The sequence below is a fragment of the Martes martes genome (genome assembly GCF_963455335.1).
Source record: "Martes martes genome assembly, chromosome: 9".
NCBI lineage: Eukaryota > Metazoa > Chordata > Mammalia > Carnivora > Mustelidae > Martes > Martes martes.
The window spans coordinates 73,574,354-73,597,775 of record NC_137896.1 but is presented as its reverse complement, the minus strand read 5'-3'; the positions used below and the strand labels follow the sequence as shown (position 1 = coordinate 73,597,775).

Here is a 23,422-nt window from a genome sequence, read left to right as displayed (position 1 = left end):
CACCTGTGAGTGCCCTTCCTTGTGCCAGACGGTCTCCCAAGCCACCAAGCTTCCGTCTCCTGAGGCAGCAGTAGAGTCAGAGAAAGGAAGAGCCTGGCTTAACAAACAAATCCTCCTCAGTCCTGGACTAAGTATGAGGCAAGAGTTTGAAAGTTACATGAACCCTTTCAAGCTATTAGGCTCAGTACCAGATGAGACATTCATGCTTTCCAAAAGTGCTAAATTATCAAGGGATTACGATACACAAATGTGTCTTCTGAATCAAGATGAAGGATAATCCTTATACTTAAATATTACCAGGCTTTAAATTGTGTGAGGTCTCTTTCCAAACGATTGGGAGAGGGAACTGATCATGGCTTCCTATTCATTACCAACATTACTCTTTCCATACCTCTTGGGATGGCCTGGTTCTGCTTCTGTAGTGCTATGCCTCTGTATTTTGGTGATTTTATTTTTTGGAGATTCCTCTCTCCTTTTTTAATTTATAAGATCTGCTAGGGCTTAGAATAATCATACCCCATTTCCTTTGTGATCCTCCCACTAAGCTAGTTTCCAGTGAACGCTGAGGATATTGGTGACACTGAGGAGGAAGAGGGAGACAAAGATAGGGTGTGCGTATGGGGGCACCTGGGTGGCTTAGTCGGTGAAGTCTCCAACTCTTGGTTTAGGCTCAGGTCGTGATCTCGGGGATTCTAGGATCGAGCCCAGCAGTGGGCTCCTCACTCAGCAGGGAGTCTGCTTCTCTCCTCTCCCTCTGCCCTCCTCCACTCGCACACTCTCCCTCTAAAATAAATAAATCTTCAAAAAAAAAAAAAAAGGAATGTATGTACGGGTAGTATGAAGGGAAAGACAGTATGCTATGTTATCTAGCTATACAAATTTTATTTGTTTTAATTATCATTTCTTTCAAAAACTTGGCACTAATATTCAGTGCCTCTTTTTTCCCCATTTATTAAGTCTACATTTTGTGTTTCCTTTCGTAACCTGTGTATCTATATTAATACATCCTTAGAAGGCAAGCATCCACACATTGAAAATGACGGTTCAAGTTTTGTGCCTTTGGAAGAAGGTCTTGGGGTAAATTAATTTTGGGAGGCTTTTATTAGCATTTCTGCAAGGCCCTATCAGCTTTTCACGGTTATATTCCTTTCTACCTCAATTCGTGACTATGAGGAGAAATGAAGGAACAGTCAAATCCAGAGGTGCCTCAACAACCTCCAGACATGCCTCTTCTTTAGGATAGTGACCTTTTCTTACATTCTGCAGGTGTAGGCTATTTCTGCATACCACATGGTTCAGAAATATAATTGGCCACCTTTTTTTCTTTTTATCTTTTCCCAGTTTTTGCCCTCTTCCACCGTCCCCCAAGGACACTTGGCTTTCGCTTTGAAAATCCATTGTTCCTTGACCAGTTGGAGTTTGGTTTTTTTTTTTCTCAGCCATATTTTTAGAGTCAAGGTAATGTCCTTTTTAAATCTTTCCAGTCACAGTATGTATTAATTATGGATATTTGGTGACATGGTCCAGAAATAATTCTAAGGCACTTAATGTCAACAGTAAAGGGCATAGTGGTCCCTGCATTCAGGGCTCATAAAAAATGCATAGATTTTTAGAATTGAACATAGTGAAATCCAGTTGGTCTTGGAGGTGCCCTTGCGGAAATCAGTATTATTCAGTGAAGATTTTAAAATATATGAGTAGGATATTAAACTAAAAAAAAAATTATGTGGCTGAGACTTTGTTTCTAATCTGGTTTTCTATTCACGTGGAGGCACCTTCTGTCCTGTAAGCACAAAATCAAAGATGGCTCTGTTTTCCCTAGTCAGTGGTAATACACTCACAGAGCAAAGAGTCTCTGAATTAAGTGAGATCATGTAAATTCATTCCTTCTTGCTTACAGAGTTATGTGTTACGTTGTAAGAATTGTTTTTCCATTAAAAATTAAAAATGTCTTTTTGTTTGCTTAGCAACAGTGGCAAGAACAGATTAATCTAAATCTAAACCCCCACATATGACGCTTATTTGTCTTATTTGTCTTATTTTCACATCTATTTGTTGCCTGCTCTGTATTTCCATGACAATTTTTTCTTCTAATAAGAGACAAATGTCCTATCAGGTCTCTACAATACCTCCCCAAGTGAGCTGGCTTATAAGAAATGGATGGATATGGGGTCCTGAGGTACACAGATGGTGCCACGAGCTAGGTAATGGCCAATGTTGGTGCCCTGCTCATGTGGATCAATAGGGAAATCTAAGTAATCTCTCTTGGCATGTTGACTTAGGCTACTCACTTTTCTAACACTTTCCAAAAGAAAGGTATAGTTGCTCCTGTTCCTATTCACATCAATGTGTGATTCGGGGCTGTTCTAGGACAGGATTCTCTTTTCACTGGGGGTTGTTCATATGGCGCCTCTGAGCACCATCATGCCCATTCAACCTTTACACCGGCAAGGCGAGGCAGGGCAGCTGGAGACACTTGCCTTTGGGTAAATGGGGGACACTGAGGGCTCCAGGGATGATTCTCACACTCAAAGTTTGTACTGGCTCTGATGGAGGGCAGAGGCAGGAGTGGGCAAGAGAGCTCAGTGGAGAGTTCCTGGCATAGCTCTTGTCAGCTCAAAACCCCAGGCCTGGTGGCCTTCTTACTGCACGGAGGCCAGGAGACCTGGGTTCTAGCTCAGGATCTGCCATGGTCTGACTTTTACCCCAGCCATACCAACAAACTCTCTGGATCTCCATTCTTGGGCTAGAACGTGATACAGGGCTTTTTGTTTTATCATTATCACACAAAGTACTATCAGTATAACTTAAATCAAAGCGACCTCCGCTCACACCTTCAGGAGGTGCCACGGAGACCACAAAATCAACCAGCCATCATAATTTGTCTCAGGTAAGGGTTACACATTCAAAGAAGGATCAAACACAAGTTACTGGGGACCAGCTTACTGCTACTAACTCATCTCTATTCAAAGTCTTTGATCAACATTCCTCTAATCCCTTCCCTAAAGGTATGCAAGTAACAGGCATTAGATCTTTTGATGTATCTTAATTTAAAGACCAAGAAATTAATTCTACAGAAAAAATATTATAATGATTATTAAATTCAATTTACATTATTCTTAATTTCCTGCCACTCTGCTTAGACATTAATACACATTTACACATTTCCAGTGGAAATCAGTGAATAGATGTTATTTTTAATTCTATTTTTCTCTTTCACTTAACTTAATACATAGAAATATGTATGAAATACACATAGTCTGCAGACTTGTCACTTTGAGTTATAGCTTTTATTACATGGTGCCAAATTATCTGCTGGCGCTATAGAGTCAATTTTTAATGTTGCCAAAAATATGAATATATTAGATTCTCTATAATTTAATGCACATTTATGTTTTATTTATCTCTGCTAATGGGTCTCTTACTACTTCTCTAAAGCATATTTAGTAATATAATTTTTATATTAAGTACATACATATGTATTGGTTCACAGAGTTAATTTTAGGAAAAGGGCAGCTGAGCTACTGAGGAGTAGAGCCATGGAAAAAAAGCAGAGGAAATTCATTCACATCCTTGGAAGAGAACCACGTTTGAACGCAAATTATGATTTCCTTTCAGATTTTACTGCTTTATCAAGAACATACGACACTTCTATTTTAAAACCGTAGGCCCATATAACTTCTGGAAGTTCGGGACTTTGTATTCATTGTCACTGGGTGTGTCATCCAGGCTTACCACAGGCAGGCAGCATGCCAAACTGTTCTCTCTCCCTCGGTACTCATGCCTTCCTGACCGCACATGCCTGACAGTGTGGAGTAGGGACTCTTTAACCTGGAGTTTTATTAGTTCAAAAACCACAGAAACTATCATATAGCCTCTAATAATGATACAACAATTCAGATTTGTACGGTAATTTACAGTATGTGAGAGTATGCAGTCACAAACAATCCCCCCAACACTGCCCCATGTTACTGGAGGTTAAAACATAAATGAGATCATTTTCACCCAAACACGGTTTACAGTGTGAGGTTCTAGTAGTGGCAGTGACAGGTGAGACAAGTGTATGAGGCAAACTCAATCATTCCTTCAGTTTTGGAGTCGCTTCTGTGTCCGCAGCACAACAACGTGCACGGTAGGAGGAGAGGGACGGGCTCCGCTGGCCCAGCAGGTTACTGTGTGAGAAGAGCACCAGCACTAACAGCTACTGCACCATGTGGACCCCAACAGGCAGCATGAGGACGATGACAGCCACAGACTAGGGGATGCAGAGCAAGGGGAAGGTTGTTTCTCCCTGGGAGGTTGTATGAGAAACTTGCAGCATGATCTTAAAAGATGGGAGGATGTAAATGGGCATGTGGCAGCAGCATGAGCAAAGGGACACAGGCAAAAAGAAGGAGAAACATGCATTTTGGTTCTATGGCTAGGGAGACCTAGCAGAACATGAGTGAGTGGGTGGGTGGAAACACCGCAAAGGAAAGTTGAGGCCACATCATAGAAGGTCGTGAATGACCAACCAAAGGCTTAGGCCTGAGTCAGCCAACCAAGAGAAGTCCACATGGTAGCAATGTAACTGTGTTTCCAGAAGACTCCAGAACTGCATAGGAAGGACTGAGAAGGTGGGAATGGAATGCAACCAGAGTCCAGCATGACTATCACGGCAGAGATGAGAAGGAGTTCAGGCTTGAGCGAGGGAAGTAGAGAGAGGGGGACAGAGGAAAGAGAATGCGGTTATGGGGTCATTGAACTTAATGATTAACATTACACACACTGCACATATTAAACATCTGAATGGAATTTAGAAAAAAAAAGAAATTAAAGAATCAATTTTTGGTAGAAAGTTTATAATTTTTCTACTTATCTAGCTTCTACAATTGGAATTTAAAATTCCAGGTAAAAACACCTCTGGTGATAGGACCTCATTCTCCATTCTAGCTTAAAGAAACGGCCTCACTGTAAAGGAAATGACATTCATCAGCTAGTATTCTAATAGTACTGTGTTCAAATCTTAAATTAAGGAGATGGAAAGCCCAGCTCTGTTGCTTTCAATCTGAAATTTATTTCCAAAACACAAGTGTTGTAAAGTGGCCCTTTGCAGAGAATTTGCAGCCCTCCCTCTAGTTTTGTATATTTTAAATTGCAAGTGCCACACTCCCACTTATTTGGAGAGATGAAATTGATGTTCTGAGTCACTGCCAGACATTCGCAGCTAAGACTCTCTACAGCAACAGCTGCTTTGGATTTCAAACAGCTCGAACAAATGCAGAGCACAGTGTGAGCTCTGGGTAATGACTTAGGAGAGAGGAAACTGGGAGAGGACGTGTAATCTAAATACCACATTTCTTGTGTGAGGTATTCACATATTTGATTTCCGGTCTGAGTCTGGATAGCTGACGTACCAAGGGCTTAGCTTATTACAAACAGAACTTGACTAAATCGGAGGCTGTAAAAACAAAAACAAAACCCCCAAAACCCGGGCCTAAGTAAATACAGAAACATCAGTGACTTCTGTGGAAAACGGGTGCTTACCTGAAAAATCGAGCGCACACACTCCTCTCTGGTGTTGTCCTTTCAGTAGCGACAGACATTTTAGAGTTTGTGTGTCCCACACGTGAATAGCAGCATCTCTTCCAACCTTAAATAACAGGATGAGTGTTATTAACTACTCAGAAATTTTAATGAGAATGATTCCTAAGGGTCATTCTTAGAGAGCCTTCGAGTCAGATGCTGCTCAGAAATCCAAAACCACACATCTGGAGAGTAGGAACCCTCTCTCAGAAATCATCTGGCCTGACGCCGTTATTTTCCAGATGAGAAAACAGAGGCACAAAGAGTCTAACAGGCTCGTTCTGGGCATCAAACTGGGTGCCAGGCTGGCCTAACCTGGTCCACAGCTGCCAGGGAAGGTGCAATCAAATGTCCACTGTGCTTTTCGGGTTAGTTTGACATTTCTCTCTCCTGCCTTCTCAACTCCACATACAATTCCACTTCTTGGTCAAGGAAGTCACCTGTACATTGTTTTGGTCCTGACCTCAGAGTTCTGTTACCCATCTCAATTATTTCACTCATCCCGAGAAGGCCTGGCCCTGCTTCTCCCCTGGGAAATGACAGTTTCGTGGCTTACCTGTTCTTAAGGTGGATTCTCCTTGAGGGGATACAAACTTCTTTCCCACTAATTCCCAACAACGGAAAAAATTTTATTAGTAAAGTCAATTTCCTCACTTAATTGTAAGGGAAAAAAGAACCCTGTTGGGTGAAATGACTATAAGAGGGAAAATGGGACATAAAGGCATGCACATAACTAAGCAGAATCCAGCCAACTCCTAACACTGTTGTATGGAGGCCCGGTTACCCCTGGAGTGGTTACTGGTGTACTGATTTGTCACTGGTTTGTCTCTCAGCAATTACAGTATAAAATGTGGTATTTCCTCAGGGGTCTACACAAAGAACCAATCTCTGCTCTTCTTTCAAAGCCAAGTTATTAAATGCACATGAACCAAGCATCATCTGTTTATAAGAACAATAAAAGGGGGGAGGGAGGAGAGTGAAATGTAAAAGTACAAAGTAGTCATCAATTACTTGTAAGAAACTTAATCATGTCAGCTAATTCAGAAGAGATGGTCTAATATACAGTTGCTAGCAAACCAGTATGTCAGTTAATGGCACTTCGCTTTTGAAGGACTGTAATCCTTTTATGAATTACATGAGAGCTATGGACTTTCCTCTCCTCCAATGCACATTTCTGGGGAATGACTCCCTTTATGCCTCACTTTCACCACTCATCTCATGAACACGAGGTTATGAACTCTGTGCAAAGACTTTTCTACCACCTGTATGTCAGGTCTCAGAAACACTTGTTTCATGTTAATTTCTGACCCTCATACCACATGTTTTTCCTTGAATTTGCCACTTACATGTTGTGGATCAGTTTAAGTCTTAAAAGCTGTTAAAAGCCTATGATAAAACTGAACCAAAATGTACTCTTTCCATTGGAAGAAAAGAATACAAAACTGAAAATACTATTAACATTAATGCTTTGCCACAAAATAATAAATCTGAGTTTAATAGATTTTTTGGTTAATAAAGTTGACTTTATCTCTCCCCTTTCCAAGCACAAAATGACTGAATGCAGGCCTCTGTTTTGAGTGGTTTTTCAATGATAGGTTCAATCCAAAGTTTAGGCATCCCAAAATGGTTCTAATAGAATTTTGGTTTTTTTGAAAGGTTAAAATATAAAATGATGAATTAGTCAAAATTCATGGCTTTAAGTTTTGCAAAAATAACTAGATGTTATGTTAGTATTAAAATATGGTTCATTCAATAAACATTGATTACCGAGGATACAATAAGTACTGGGTATACAATAAGGAAGAAAATATCTTAAGGCTGCATTCATGGAACTTGGTTTAGTTTTAGCTAATCCTGCTCGTACATATCATGTCAAGATGAAATCCCTCAGAGGTTTCTCACAGAGCTATCATGTAGCCAGTGACATTCCCACCATCACAACATGACCCAGCTCTCACTGAATCTTCAGCTTCATGCCTCATGTGTGTTTCTATCAAGTATTTCTTAAACCAGTATGTAAACTAGGTTCAAAACTAAATCCTGTCTCTCTTTGGCTAGGCCCCCATCTTAGAGGAGAGATCTCTACCTGCCCAGTGGCCACGTAGTCCTTCACTGGATGGATGGTCAGGCTGAGAATGTCATCATCATGCCCCAGGTACAGCCTCTGGGAGTGTTGCTGTCTGTTGTACACGACAGCAACTGCAGCAATGTGATAGACCACTTCCCCAGTCTGCGTGTAGAACAGATTGTTTCTACAGTCGTAGCCTCTGTAACTGAAGCACAGGTCCAAGAAATGCACAGTAGCTGAATGGACAGCGAGTCAACAGAGCAGGAGAGATCAGAAGACAAAGCTATCACATTGATAGGCACATGCACAAGCAGAACCTCAGGTATCTCCAGAGTCGCTTGGGACAGTAATCTTCAACAGGGCTACGAGGAGCTCTGAGGACATGTGAGGACTCTCTAAAGGGCAAATGTGCCCTGGTAATTTTAACAGAATTTGTTCCTAGAGCCTCAGCTACTGTGTATGTGTTCTTTCTTAAAAGTGACCAGTCTGAGAACACACCTGTGAGGAGGGGCAGCTTTTCCCTTCCCACCTCCCCTTTCTCTATTACCTTCCTCTCACATTAGAAAGCCATTCCTCTGTCCACCTAGAATCTTACTATGGTGTGTAACCATAGTAACATCAAACTATGGCTGGAGCATCGAACCTCCCAAGAATACCAAAATGAACTCAAGTGCGGATGTTGAAAGTGAACAATTCCAATAACTAGATATGAAGTTCTTTTCCAAGTCAAATGATTTCCAATTCTTTGCTTTTAACAAAATTGAAGAATGATTTAACTGAATTGTCAGGTGATAGATCATTATATTTTCATGTGATGTATCAAAATTATAAAATATACCTGTTTTGCAAGAGGAGTTTAAAGAACTGAGTAAGATTGGTATGATAAAATTACTTCCTTTCTCATGTACTTGTTTATATAAGCTTTCTCAGGTCTCGTAACTATTAAAAAAAGAAAAATGGGACTAGAATCAATACTAAACTCTATCACATTCTAGCAATAATATGTGTTTATATATATATAGGAACTCACTGAAAAAAAATCTTATTAAAATTGCTTTCCAATAAAATTGTTTGTATTTAGTAAGTACTTATTAGAATTTGTGCTATGTTTATGTTGGTCTGACAAGCTTTCAACTACTAAGAGTTGTAATAAAAATTCAATCCAAAAAAGAATGAACACTAAGAGCAGCAATGTCCTGTAGAAATATGGTGCAATCCATGTAGGTAAGTGAAAATTTTCTACATTAAAAAAAAGAAACAGATGAAATTTATTTTAAGAACATTTAACTCATTATGTCTAAAATATTATTATGTAATCAATATAAAACATTTAAGTAGGCTCTATGCTCAGAATGGGGCTTGAACTCATGACCTCAGCTGAGATCAAGACTGGAGCTGAGATCAAGAGTCTGACACTTAACTGACTCAGCCACCCAGGCACCCCTCAATATAAAACATTTTAATGAGATATATTACATTCTTTTTCTCATGCTAAGTCTTCGAAATCCAGTGTGCATTTATGCCTACAACACATCTGAATTCAGACTAGCCATATTTCACGTGCCCAGTGGCTTTAAGTGGATACCATACCAGATAACACAAGTTAGAGACTTAGGATCACAAGGAATTAAATTTAAATTGCACTTATATACATTTCTTTCCTTGCAAAAAGTATGATAGGGTGATCAATAAAAGCCTTTCAAGCATAAAAATACTACATTAGTATAAAATTCTATGGGAGAAGTAGCATAGACATGAGCTCAGGTACTTTTTAAATTGGGGGTGGTAGGAATCAAATATCTATGACTGATCCCCTTAAATGAATGATGTATTTATAAAGCACTAGACATTATATTCTTCACAATCATTTAATCTTACACTGAAAAATTTAGATGTCAACTTCAAGTGTGGAAGATTGAACATTATTTTCAAAATTCTAAATTATTGTGGGCATACATAAGCAAAATTGTTTGAGGAAAATATTGTCCTAAGTGGAGCCAGCTAAATAGAGCAGGAGATATGGGGGTAACAGGAACAGGGATTGCGGAGAGAACAGAGTGGGGTAACGATGAGCCACAGAAACATATGCGTACAGAAGTCAATGAAGCATGAAAAATCTAGATACACACATTGTTATGGCCACAGAACATCAACTGAGACAACCGGACAGAGAATCATGGTTCCAATATTAACTTCAGGTAAGTAAACACCAGAGAGAAGAACCAGCCTGAAGTGGGACAGCACCAAGAAGAGGGGACCCAATGGTCTGACAAGGCTGGTGACAGGCACCCACCCGTGTATGAACTGGAGTTTCAAGCTGTCCTCAGGAGCCTTTTCTCTTTTGAGGAAGGGCACTGCATGGTTTTTCTCTTTACTTTGTTGCTTTAGCTGAGGTAGATCTTCTTTGTAAACCTTAAAGCATAGCAGAAACATTTAGTTGAGACTCTCCAGGTTTCAAAAATATTAATATCTTGGCATTGTCAGGAGGTCTTTAACTGCAGAAAATTAAGTTTTTGAGAACATAAGAAGCAAAAAATGGTCATCCAGAGACAAAAGTTGGTCATTATATATAATGATCAAGGGGTCAATTCATCAAGAAGATATAACCATTTTAAATACATACCCAACACCAGAGCACCTAAATATATAAATCACATACAAACAGAACTAAAAGGAGAAATGACCATCAGTAGTGTAATAGTTGGGGAATATGTCACTCTGAACAATGGATAGATGATGATCCAGACAAAGAATCAATAGGGAACTCGCAACTGAAGAACACTGCAGACCAAACAACCTAGCAGACATATCCAGAACATCCCAGCCATCAGCAGCAGTACATGCGTTCTTCTCAGGACACATCCGATGTTAGGCCACAAAACAAGTCTCAATAAATTCAAGAAGATAGAAATCATATCAAGTATGTTTTCTGGCCACTGTGGTATGGAAGTAGAAATCAATCATCACAGGAAGAAAGCTGGAAAATTTATAAGCTTGTAGAAATTAAACCACACGGTTCTGAACAACCAACCGATCAAAGAAGAAATCAAACGGGAAAAAAATATCTAGAGACAAAAGACAATGGAAACACAACATAACAAAACTTACGGGATATAGCGAAGGCAGTTCTAAGAGGAAAGTCTGCAGCTATCAACATATACTTCAAGAAAAAAGAAAACTCTCAGATCAACAACCCAACAATATACCCTCAAGGAACGAGAAAAAGAACACACTAAGCCCAAAGTTAGCAAAAAGAAGGAAATAATAAAGATTAAAGCAGAAATATATGAAATAGAGAACAAGGCAATAGAAAAGAAGAACAAACTCAGAGTTGGTTGGTTTTTTGAAAAGATAAACCCAATAGAGTACATAAAGCATGAGAATGAAGTTTACTTCCTAATGAACAAAACTATCCTGAAATACCTTTTGAATCACTGGGATTTAAGATCGTCTTGAGTTTACATAATTTATATTCAGAAAATATCATAATTTTCTGGTAAATAAGAAAGGAAATTGTTCAATAAATTATCAATAAAAATAAATAAAATGATTTTCTATAATTTATTCTAAAGCAAGAACTCTCTTGATGATTCTGACATTTGCAAAATGCAGACCTCATGAATCTTGGTGATCACTCTTTGGAATTATCTTCTTTCACGATCTCATGCATCTTGACAGATCAGACTCTAAGATTTAGAGCAAAGCTCCTGGCCTAACCTAGGACCTAAATTGTGCTGCTGACTCAGAAAACATTTCCTACAATCTAATCTAAATGCAGATAAAAAGTAGTATTTCTCTATCATGTATTCATGCCCTACTATTGAGAGGTATCAATTTAACACAGTCAAGACAAAGTAAATCTATTAATAATTACTCAACTTCACAAAGGAAAAATTTCATTTGATAAAGCTATGTAACTAAAAGAATATTATCATAATAAAGTCTCTATTTAGGATTTAACCAAAAATCTTTAAAATTAAAAACAAAAGGAAGTCAGAAGATACTTCATTACTGCTTTGTCTATTGCAGCTGCAATGAACTAAGCTTGTAAAAGCTGAAGATAATTATCCATCTGAGCCCATGGTGTTTTTTTCAGCTCATCAACTACTCAAGAGAACTGAATTCTGGTCTTGGCATTTCTACTGCTTATTTGAATATGCCTCGTAACCTCTGTGGACCTAAAATTCCCATCTGTAGAACAGAATAAAACTTGCTGCTCAGGAGTAACTCAGCAACAAAAAAATAATGTAAATCAAATAATATAGATAAAAGCTTTAGAAAATCAGATGCAAGGCAGAATATATAAATCCTAGGCATGGATTTCAGTATAATCCAGCCTTTTCATTCTTTTACTAGCACCTTTTTACTAAATACAAAACTCCCAACTAAAGAAAATGGTTTTTCTTTTTTTCATAAATTTTATGCTCATTTTGCTTAAATTCCATTTCCTCTTGATATCAGGGTATAATATTTAGTGTGTGTGCTTATTTCCACATTAATAATTTCCTTTCAATCCTCACCTTTAGTTTTACCGCATTATACATTGCACAGTCAAGCTGATTTCATCAGGAAGTTGACCCAAACCATCAGTTGGACTGCCTTTGTACTATTCTAATATGTCAAACATGGAATCAGTGAGCGATGATTACAGGGTGGAAAAAAAAAAAAAAGTCATCATCTGGAAAGGTTCAGTGCTTATGCAGAGGCAAAGCCAAGCAATACACAGAATGTGCACTTTGGAGAGAAGCCCAGATCTGCATTCTTATCTTAATACTATGGGTGATGTGGATGTGGACAAGTACTTAACCTCTCAGGGTTATTGTGGGTTGGATTTGGTGTATGGAAAGCACAGGATCTGGCCCCATAGAGACACATGATATACGGCAGCGGTCCCCGGCCTCTATGGTAATTTCCCTGGGCAACACTGACAGCTGCTGTGTCTGAAACGGAGGTCTTATTCACTCCATGTTCAGGTACACAGTCTGCTCCACAGACTCTCATGAAATGACAAGGAAAAAAATAGAACATCTATGGTTATCAACCATAAAAAAGAGATGAGTCTCCAGATTCCCGCGAAGGATGGCTCTCTTTAACACTCACCGTTTAGCACTAAAATGAAATGTCTATTTTCAAAAAATTCAGACCCAATTTGATTGTGATTGTGCAACTTTTCTACTAGAGACGATTTCCAACTGGAGAGATCATGCATATTGTATTTGGGCTTTTACTTTAATTAAATGGACAATGGTCTTTGTAATTGGTCTTCATAATAGTCTATGTAAGTTAAGAGAAAAAGCAGGACACCAGCTCACTTGCAAAGTGCCATGGCTCTGAGGCTACAAATTCTGTAAAGAAAACACATGCTTTCATGATGTGTTAAGAAAATGAAAAATTCTGTAGCTGACTTGCATATTTTTCTGCAAAAAAAAAATTTTTTTTAAAGATTTTATTTGAGAGGTGCCTGGGTGGCTCAGTGGGTTAAAGCCTCTGCCTTCGGCTCAGGTCATGATCCCAGAGTCCTGGGATTGAGCCCCACATCAGGCTCTCTGCTCAGGGGGCTCTCCTCTCTCTCTCTCTCTCTGCCTGCCTCTCTGCCTACTTGTGATCTCTGTCAAATAAATAAATAAATAAATCTTCAAAAAAAAAAATATTTTACTTGAGAGAGAGAGAGAGTGTGTGTGTGAAAGAAAGCAGGAGAGGGTGTAGGGGCAAAGGGAGGAGCAGATTCTCCGCTGAGCAGGGAGCCTGACTTGGGGCTCGATCCCAGGACCCTGAGATGATCACCTGAGCCAAGGGTAGATGCTTAGCTGACTAAGCCATCCAGGTGCCCCTGCAATAAAATATTTTAAAGTTGTAGATGCTAAAGAGACAGAAACCCCATCACGGGTTCAGTTTTAAAACTGAACTACTACCTTCCACTTAAAAAAATTTTAATAATGTGAAAGGGTAAAGGCCTTATTTTCAATCTGCACTTAAAAACAAGAGGCAGGGATTTTCCTTATTCTTGTCTTGATTCTCTTCTGCCTAAGTACCAGACATTTTTAGTGTAACATCCAAATCCAACGAGATTGACGTTCTGGTCTGTAAAGCATCTGTTATGAGCTCTCTGCTTACTGACCTGGCGATCATAATTGATTTGAGTTTCTTGCTCAATATCAGAGTCCAATTCTGGTACATCAGATAAATCCGAATCAGATTCTTCACTGTAGGAATCAGTGCCACCTTCTGCAGAAATACAACCCATGAGAAACAAGTGAAGTTCGGAGACCCAACAAAGCTTATACGTTCATTTAAAATATTGCCTTTTTTCTAGCAAAGTAAATTTAAAAATCACTATGCCATACTTTTCCTTTGATGTAGGTTCTTAAAACATCTTCCCCCCCCCCCCATCTTTTGGTTAAGTTCAGCACACTTCTTTCAGGAGTATTAACAGATAAGGGCAACTACTCCCCTTACCCCAGCCAGGCAGCAAGACTGAACTCATTTCCACACTTTTAAGAGATAACAAATCTTTGCGTTTTAAATTTTGCTTTGGAAAAAAAAAAAAAAGACAAGAAAGAAAGAAAGAGAAAGTCAGGGAAAGGTTCTACCTGAATGAAGCCTGGAGAAAAAGGAATCCAACTACTTAGTTCAGTAAATATCCTCTTAGCCTTTGGCCATGTCCACCAAGTGGGTGGTAACTGCCACGGTCAAAACTTGCAGAAACTCTTAATGAAAACATTTCTTCACCTGGTTTTAAATTTTATTACCTGTTTATTTCTGCTGGCATCACAGTAAATAGAATGACTACACATCCCCTGAACAGGAACACACTGGTCCCATTACAGACCATTCTTTGAACTTCACTCTGGAGCCAACTCCTACTCCCAAGGTTACTCTGTTCCCCCTGCGGTCTCACTGTGTAGACCCGCCACAGTTACAGTTGTCCTAAAGAGGCTGAAATGTCTTTGTTCCTGTTATTCTCCAAGGCTAATTCTTCATGTAAACCTTTGACCTTCAACTTGCAATTGGTATAAACAAAATCCTTTGAAGGAAGTTATTCAATTGACTCATACGTGTCTCAAAAGTTTCGGTTTTTTTTTTTAACTTTGAATTTTATTATAGGACTGAATTTTTCAAAATTGCTTTAACTCTTTATCTTCAAGAGATATGTTAGAACATTCTTTGAAATTTTTATTGACAAAAAAAGAAATGCTAAAAAATTACAATTGGTTTTTACCCTGGGGTGCAGTTTCCAGCAGACCGTTGCTGACACCTTCAGGAATAAATCTCCACTGGAAAACTGAGTGGTCAGCCCCTCCTGTGCTCAATACCCACTGAAAGTCATGGGACCAGCGGACATTTGTGACATGTGCAGAATGGCCCACATATTTTCTAAATTTGGCTCCTGAAAAGATATTTTTGAGAAGATTAGTACTGAAAAAAACAATTCGTGGGTTAAAAATTCAATTCCTCTTCATGTTGAAAAGTAAAATTCTTAAATATATTAGAAAATATAATTTTCAGTATTACATATCATAAAAAGCAAAGGCTCCTCAAATTCTCCAATTCCAATATGGATTAAGCTAAAAATGGCCTTAAAATTTAAGTCCTGTGGCTGAAGACACATCTGAACCTATTCCAGATAATGCCTACTGCTTCACTGATTCTGAAAATAAGATGCTTCAGAATGATTGTCTTATACATTCTTATTTAAATACAGTAAGATAGATAGTCCTTTGCAAAAGGGAAATGATAATTCTGTGGAAAAGAAGTCAGACTATTGTTCAGAGTCATATGGATATAGAGCTGGGAGAATTAAATTTTGTTTCCTTGCACTGATTGCTTTACTCAGTGAACACCATCCCCAGGTAACGAATGCAGAAGGAAAGCTAATTGCACTAAACAGTTGCCCCTGAACTACTCAAGTCTCCAGTCCAGGCTTGGTACAGGGGAGCACAAAGGCAGACATGGAAACAAGAGTGGTCCCTCCTACCATATGGAGGCTTAGTACTCCAAAAGACTACGGGAGATTTCAGGGGCAGCAAGCACCACAGTATCCCTCCTTCAGAAACAATTGTACCTACTGCAGGCCCTCTAATGGAACCTCTTCAATGGGGGAGAAAGCCATTTGTTCAACTGAAATGTGTTTCAAATTCACTCTTTGGAGAGGTAATGATTTAAATGTACATGAAGGTGAAAATGACTGCATTATTTTAAAATGCCCCATCTGTGCACTCTACTACTGTTTGCTTTCTTCTTCATCAGAGCACTTCTCACGAGATGTGTTTACATTTTCCTTACTGTGTCCCCTCAGAAGAACAAAAGCTCCATGAGGGCAGGGATTTGTGTCTGTTCTATTTGTTGATGTATCTCCAGCCTCTACAACAGCACGTAACAAATATTCACTGAATAAAGGAAGACCAAGTCCATGTCTTCCCAGGCTTTCCTTAGGACACATTCACTTTACAAGGCCTCCCTTTGTTCTCTGAAACACGAGCATGTCTCAGGCCTTTGCCCTCATCTCTTCTCTGGCAGGCCCTCTGTCCCATGGCTTTAGGTACTGTCGATATGCCCTCCACTGCCGAACATTCGTCTTCTGGCCCTCAGTTCTCCCTGGACTGCTGGTGGGCTGTTGGCCATGTCCAGTTGGATGTCTAACAGGTACCTCAGACTTACCACGAGCAACAAAGACCCAGGAGTTCCCCTTCCCTTCTCTCTTATCTCCATCTCTCTCTCTCCCGAACACACACTCCCTTGCTCGTTTTCCCATCTCCATAAATGGTGCCACCATCCACCCCACTGCTGAAGCCTAAAACTTAGGACTCACCTTCGGTTTCCTCTCTTTCCTTCCATTCCCACAACCAGTCCATCAGCAAGACCTTCAGCTTTACCTTAACACTGTTTCATAACCTCATGGAGTTGTGTTCATATCTGTTCCTAACACCTTTGTCCAAGCCACCTCATCTCTCACCTGGACTTGTGCAAGAATCTAATTGAAGTTTCCTCTTCCCTAATCCATCCCACATGATATCAAAGTGGTCTTTTAAAAACTTAGATTGGTCATGTCACTCCTCCATTTTAAGCCCTCAATAGTTTCCGACCACACTTAGAATAAGATCCAAATTTCCAACAGTGTCTATAAGGCCCTTCATGACATGGTCCCCACGGCCCTCTCCAGCTTCTGAGTACACAGTGCTCCCCTCATTCATCACACTCTAGCCACCTTGACCTTTATGTTTTTCTCCTGCATCAAGCTCATCCAAGCTTTAGTGAAAGCCAACACTTTTCCCCTCAAGGTCCAGGGTTTATGCAACCCATGTCTTACAACATCCAGGACACTTATTTTGGGAGGGAGTACTTCAAGGACTGTCTGAATACATGTGTGCCTGTGTGTGGGTGGGGGGTGGGGGTGTGTGTAGCATTAATGGGGCAGCAGCACACAAGTTAGTCAAACAGGAGAGCCTTCCCTTGGAGAAGGGCTGGTGCCAAGGTGGTAAGATGTGGCAAATGCCAATGAGCAAAGCTTTGGATTTTTTACCTCATGAAGTTTCTGTATGGTGGTGGTCAAACAGAATGGAGTCTAAATGACATCAGGGGAATTATCAGTATTGATACTAGTTATTTTAAAAAGATTTGAAAACTGCCAAAATGAAATGAGAAAAATTGGGTTGGTGATGTAAAAATAAAAACCACTGTAGGCATTTTCATTAACTATATAACATTTATGTCAGAACACTGTACAGCAGAATCTTAAGCACATTAATTATAAATGTATCGATTAACTTGACTGGGAGTTTTATTTAATCATAATTGAAAACTACCATGTTTGCTCAATCTCCATACTTCTCCTGGTCACTAGCCGCTGTCATGTTTGGATGTTACAGGCTCAAAAGTTGGGGAACACCTGCCACTGGGACCCTGGGCTGTAGGGTGACAAGTTCTACCAACTGTTACCATTCCTGTCAGCAACACTCTTTTCAGAACTTCCCTGCTGGTAGTTTAGGTACAGAAAGGGCACAGAAGTCTGAATGTCTCTGAGGTAAATTGCAAGATTTATAAACCATGTGCCATGAAAAGCAGAACAAGTCAATTTGCTCTGAGAATATGGATACTTCCGCAGACTGCTGAGGTGGGTTTTATTACTCCCACCACACTGTCACTCAGCAGTCAACCTTCCGTTACTCCACAGATGTCTCCTGTGTGCCATCATCCTCAGGGTTGTTTTACATATCAGGGTGTCTCATTCGGACAGACAGCACGGCTCACCACCTCCCTCCCTCTTCCCCCATTCTCATCAATAATCCCAAGATGTCCGTTTCCCTTCCTATTTTCCAGACCCAAGACCACCATACAAGGCTTGCTGATACAGAGGAAATACAAACCCTCAGTGAGTTAACTTCCTCCCAAGTCCTGACTCTTAAGACCAACAGTATTGCTTCGGGCCCCAGTGAGGTTTCTTCTGAGCTACCACGATCCTTCTGGTTGCCTAACTCACGTTCTGCAAGAACATTGCTCAGTCTAACCGGATGCACCCTATTACTCAAAAGACCATCAGGGAGGGGAGAGTGAATTAGGCACGTTGTGGTAATTTTGTGCCTCAAGCATTTGAAAGTGAGGGCCATTTTGTCAAGTGGAAATGATGGCAGCTTTGCTGTGCGTTTTATGTTCAATTCTCAACCATAACTATCGCTGCTTCAGAGCTGCCAGTTAGCCGAAAATGACTTTCCAATTACATTCTTCACTCCCTTTCCTTTCTTAATTTAAAAATCGCTCAAGTGAGCAAGCTCTCAGGCCACAGCATGTCCCACTGATTACTTTCTGAAGATCAGGTTTTCAGGCTGGTGGGGAGTCTCAGAAAAACCTGTGTGTGGGCTTTGCCTCAACTTTTTAAGGAAGAAGAAGACAGGGTCATTACGTGGCTAATTCAGGCCCATTCTACAAAGTGAAGGTGCCACAAAAATTGAAGTGACAAGATTTTAACAACAATAAAACAAAAGAACAAAATGCAAGAGGAGAGTTTTTTTGAGCCTATCTTCACTCTCAAAAAATTCACCAGTTATGTCAACTGCGTTCGCAAGATTAGTGCTACAACAGGGGGTCCGACAACTGTGTCATCACCAGAACAATCGCTTTCAGATTTTATCTTAAATACGTCTAAAAGGATCTTGCTTGACTTTCCCCATGGAAGTACAATTAGCTGTGAAGTATAAAGGAATTTTAACTACAATACTTGAAAGTAATAAATAATTTAAATTATGAGTGTTAATTTACAAAAATAAAAACTATGACTTGTTTAAAATTCATGAAACATGAATCTTATGAATCACAAACTTGCTAGTAATAACTGTGAACAAAATCTGCCTTGAATTGGTAAAATCCTGTGTTTTAGAACATCAAAAGTAAATGACAGGGACGCCTGGGTGGCTCAGTTGGTTAAGCGGCTGCCTTCGGCTCAGGTCATGATCCCGGCGTCCTGGGATCGAGTCCCACATCGGGCTCCTTGCTCCGCAGGGAGCCTGCTTCTCCCTCTGCCACTCTGTCTGCCTGTGCTCGCTCGCTCGCTCTCTCTCTCTCTCTCTCTGGCAAATAAATAAAATCTTTAAAAAAAAAAAAAAAAAAAAAGTAAATGACACCAACAACGCATCTTATCTAAAAGTGTAAAAGAGTAAAAATGAATAAATAAAAAGATGAAATGAATAATCTGCAAGAATAGACCCCAAGAAAATCAGTCTTAATTATACCGTGTATACATTCTAGAATACTTACTCAATAAAATCTCACTTTTAGCCTTACCTTTCTTGAGGCAAGGAAATTTAAACAATTTAACTAGTCCAAAATCATCGCCGGAAACCAGCACTGAGCTATTGTAATTTGCATCCACTGAATTGATGTCAGTGACATCAGTGTACTTCGGCCAAATCCCACTCACTTCAGGGCCTTTTACACAAGTCCAGGAGGCCCAAGGAATTCCTTTGATTTCTTCTTTACTTGTTAAAGGCTTCCCAGCTGAAAATTATCAATATATAGTAACATTACGTTACATTTAAATAAAAAGCATATTCTAATTTGCTTTATTCATTTTTCTTATAGAGGTTTACAGAAGTTCAAAAAAAAATTCTATAAACCAAGGAACCTAAAGATTCTACTCTCTTTACCCAATTTGCAATTTTTTTTTTTTTTCCCAGCACGGTATAAAGAGAGTCCATGATCAAAACTCAGATATGGAGATGAGCAAGAAAATGATCACTTTAATCAATGTAATACCTGAAACCAGTATACAAATACTGTGCTTTGTATTATTGATGAAATGACTTGTATGAAGTCGTATATTATCATATCGAGTCACCAACAGTTTGCCAGGTTTTTAAAAAAATTTATTCTCAGCTTCTACTTTTCATAATTCAAAGAACCATAGAAGTAATTTTTCAAAATTTAGGCAAAGTTTGTGTAAACATCTAATGGATATTATATAAATTTAAAAGCATTAGACAATGAAAATCCACCAAATTTTGTTGGAGTAAATGTTAAGTGGTTAGGGAGAAGAGTCTTGACAGTTGTGCCTGGTATGTTCTCAAATGTATGGCATGTTTCCCCATTTGTACCAGAAGCTGGTGAGGGAGGTCACCCAGGGTCACACAAAGGCAGAAACATACAGATACAGAAATGCTGGGGAAATGTCCTGCCATACACAATTTCAAAATTCAAAATCAAGACAGTTTAGCATACTACCTCACAGTTTCTTCTTCAAAAATAAACAAACAAAGGTTTTCAAATAAAGAATCTGTCAAATTGGCACACAGAAATTCTGGCCTGTGACAGTGTCTCATAAAAATTCATGAAGATGACCATAAATCAGAAACTTGACAGAACACAGTCTTTAACCCAACATCCCCGCTCTGGAAAATATAGTCCAAGGAAGTAACTCAGAAGAGGAAACCCGCCTATATAAAGATATATGGAGATGCACCATCTGTACCAGGAAAGAAACTGGAAATAAGTAAGCCCAAATGCTAACAGGAGGACAAGAAAGCAAATTACGATATTATCACTGAGCAGGATGTTACTTTGCTATTGCAAATGATAAACATGTTTTCCATAATTTTTCACATATGGAAAATATATATGAAATAATTTCAAGCAAAGAAAGTAGACACAGAAATATCTACCTAGTGACGATGCACTGATGAATTAATTGGGCAGAGGTTCTTTAAAAAGCTATTGTTATATTAGATGGTATATACTATTTTCCAGTGAAAATTAATTTTTCAAGAAAATTTTTAAGATAAAATATTATTTGATGACAAGATTCATATTAAAATTTTCTTATGTTAAAAAAATTAGTCAAAGATTACAATACAGAAATTTATCTTTTATTTCTGCCATTTTAGTATTACAAACTAAATGTCACTAAATGTAATAGAAGTCTCATGAATCTCTTCTAAGAGAGATAGAGGAAGTGACAAATAAAAACTGTACTTTCTAAATCCCAATCAGCATGTTTCACCAAATAATATCATAAAGACTTCCAATCGTGAAGAGCACAAATTTTGGACTAAAACCATCACAGCAAATGAGGACAGCAATCCTCAAATGTTTAGCATTTGGGGGCATTTTTCTAGGATATCTTTCCTTCCAGTTATCTTTAGGCATTCTTTATAACTTCTAGCTCTATATCCTTTGCCCATCATAAGCACTGCAAATACTTCTGTCCAGTCTGCACCTTGTCTTTTCATATCTCTTTCATTGTGCAGTGATTTTTTATGTTAATATGTTCCAATTTATCAATCTTTTCTTTGAGAGTTTGAGACTTGGTGTGTGTGTTGGGGGGGGGGGTGGTTGTGTTTCTGAGAACATTCCTTGCTCTAAGACCATGATGACGTTCTTCTGTATTTACTGTATGTGGTTCAGAGTTTCGATTTGCACAAACATCCAGCGCCTGCAACACTTACATGGCATCTTGTAGAACAGGCGTTCTCCTGCACCGTCATTAGTCTGCAAGTATTTGCTATCCAAAGACCAGTCAATGTGAGTGATGAAACTAAGGGACTTGCTGCATTCTCCAATCTTCTTGTATCGCTGGGCCACGGCATACACATCCACGGGGCCATCATTGGATCCCACCGCGAGGTAAGAGCCATCTGGAGAAAATTTCATTTCATGAATGACTTCTTTTCGATCTTTGATATGAACCACTTCTGTCATATCTCTATAAGAATAAAAAGCAGCAATAAAAAGTGATAAGCAGCAAATCAAGAAATAGGAAACCCAAGCCATGTCTCAAAATTTGTATGTCAGAGAAAAAATGGTTTCAAAAGGGAGAGAACATCTATAAGAATTAAAGACTTAACTTTTGAAGAAAGATATAAAATACTCTTTAGTTTCTGCCCCTTTTAGGCAAAATTGACCAATATCTGAAATATCTGGGGCTTCCAAAATAAAACAACAAAAAAATTTAATGAAATGTCTATTTTCTTTCATGGTTAATTAGGTATTATTTTCCCCTAAAACTTTTTGCCTTAAATTGGGGTTTGTAAAATTATTTTAAAAACACATCCCAGAGAAAAGTAAACTATGTCAAGTTTACTTTTTTTCATATTAAATTCTTATATAATTATTTAATTTTCACCATGAAAGCTCAACAATTCATATATCAGATCACCCAGATTTTGTATCACTTCTGATCAGATTCTGGTAAGAACTGCTGCCCTCATTTGAAAGTTGTCACCATACGACAGAATTCTGACAAGCAGGACACCTGTGCCAGTACCAACGTCTTCCACTCCCAACAAAATCAGTGCACAAATAATGACAAATATTAGCTTCCACATGATAATTCCCCTCACCTGCTATCACTTATTAATAGCACTATCATTTATTACACATATACTATACACTGTGTATATACTACATGATATAATTTACTATAATATCATCAAATGGGTGTCATCAAATAGGGTTTGGGGGTTTTGGGGGGTTTTTTGGCTTGGGAAATCCATCAAAAGAAATTCATCAAAAAAGAAAAGATCTGGTAATTGGCCATCTTTCCACACCATCACTTAACAGAGAAAGAAAATGTTGCCCACCAACTCAGTAATAAGTTGTATGTGGCTGGTAAATGAGAATTTAGTGTAATAAACCATGCCAAGATCATTTCTCAAAGCTTATATAGAATCTTCTATGTGCAAAACATGCAGTATCTAATTTACAGCTGTATTTTCTTTCTATAATCACAAATTGTGTAAGCCAAAAAACTAACGAGTGTGTTTCAAGAAATTACAAGTGTGAGTCATAATTTTTGTCCAGTAAATACAGGATGTTAATAAATATGAAATATTCCATTTAATTTTTCATTATAGATGAAAGAAATCTTTTACTCAAGCTCACCTCAAAAAATCTGGCAGGGCTGGAGACTGCTTTCTCATTTCTTTCTCTTTTCTTGGCTTCCTAAAAGCCCAAAGCCCCTTGGGACCAGATGAGCTTGGGAGCTTATTATTCACCAGATTTTAGAAAGGTTCACATACAATATATTATGTAACATCCCCAGTAGGAGTTAGGGCAGCACCCCGTATTAAACCAAAATTAATATTTTCTTTGCAAATCACATGATAATTATTCCTATTAAGAGATTAATAGGCAATAAACAGTCACAAATCAGTTCACTGAGTCACGACATCCTGCCAAATGAGTTACCCAAGAACTGTGGATTTTCAGTGTTTGAATTTGGGAAATACAGTTAGGGGACTGTGAATCTAGAGCGTTCCTATTTGAAAGATTTATTTAAATGCCTTTTTCCTGATGTCCTGGCAT

The 23,422-nt window shown here is 38.8% G+C and overlaps 1 protein-coding gene across 4 annotated transcripts in view; it reads right to left on the bottom strand.

The window, feature by feature from the left end:
* EML6 (EMAP like 6) overlaps positions 1-23,422 on the bottom strand; it is a gene marked incomplete at its 5' end in the record, with an annotated part of 278,105 nt that overhangs the window by 93,678 nt on the left and 161,005 nt on the right. For all 4 annotated transcript variants that reach the window (XM_080812628.1, XM_080812625.1, XM_080812626.1 and 1 more), the window contains 7 exons: positions 5,527-5,632; positions 7,652-7,838; positions 9,927-10,045; positions 13,752-13,858; positions 14,853-15,020; positions 19,409-19,621; positions 21,565-21,821. In XM_080812628.1, the coding sequence (XP_080668754.1) occupies positions 5,527-5,632; positions 7,652-7,838; positions 9,927-10,045; positions 13,752-13,858; positions 14,853-15,020; positions 19,409-19,621; positions 21,565-21,821 (1,157 nt within the window). The remainder of the gene's footprint in view (positions 1-5,526; positions 5,633-7,651; positions 7,839-9,926; positions 10,046-13,751; positions 13,859-14,852; positions 15,021-19,408; positions 19,622-21,564; positions 21,822-23,422) is intronic.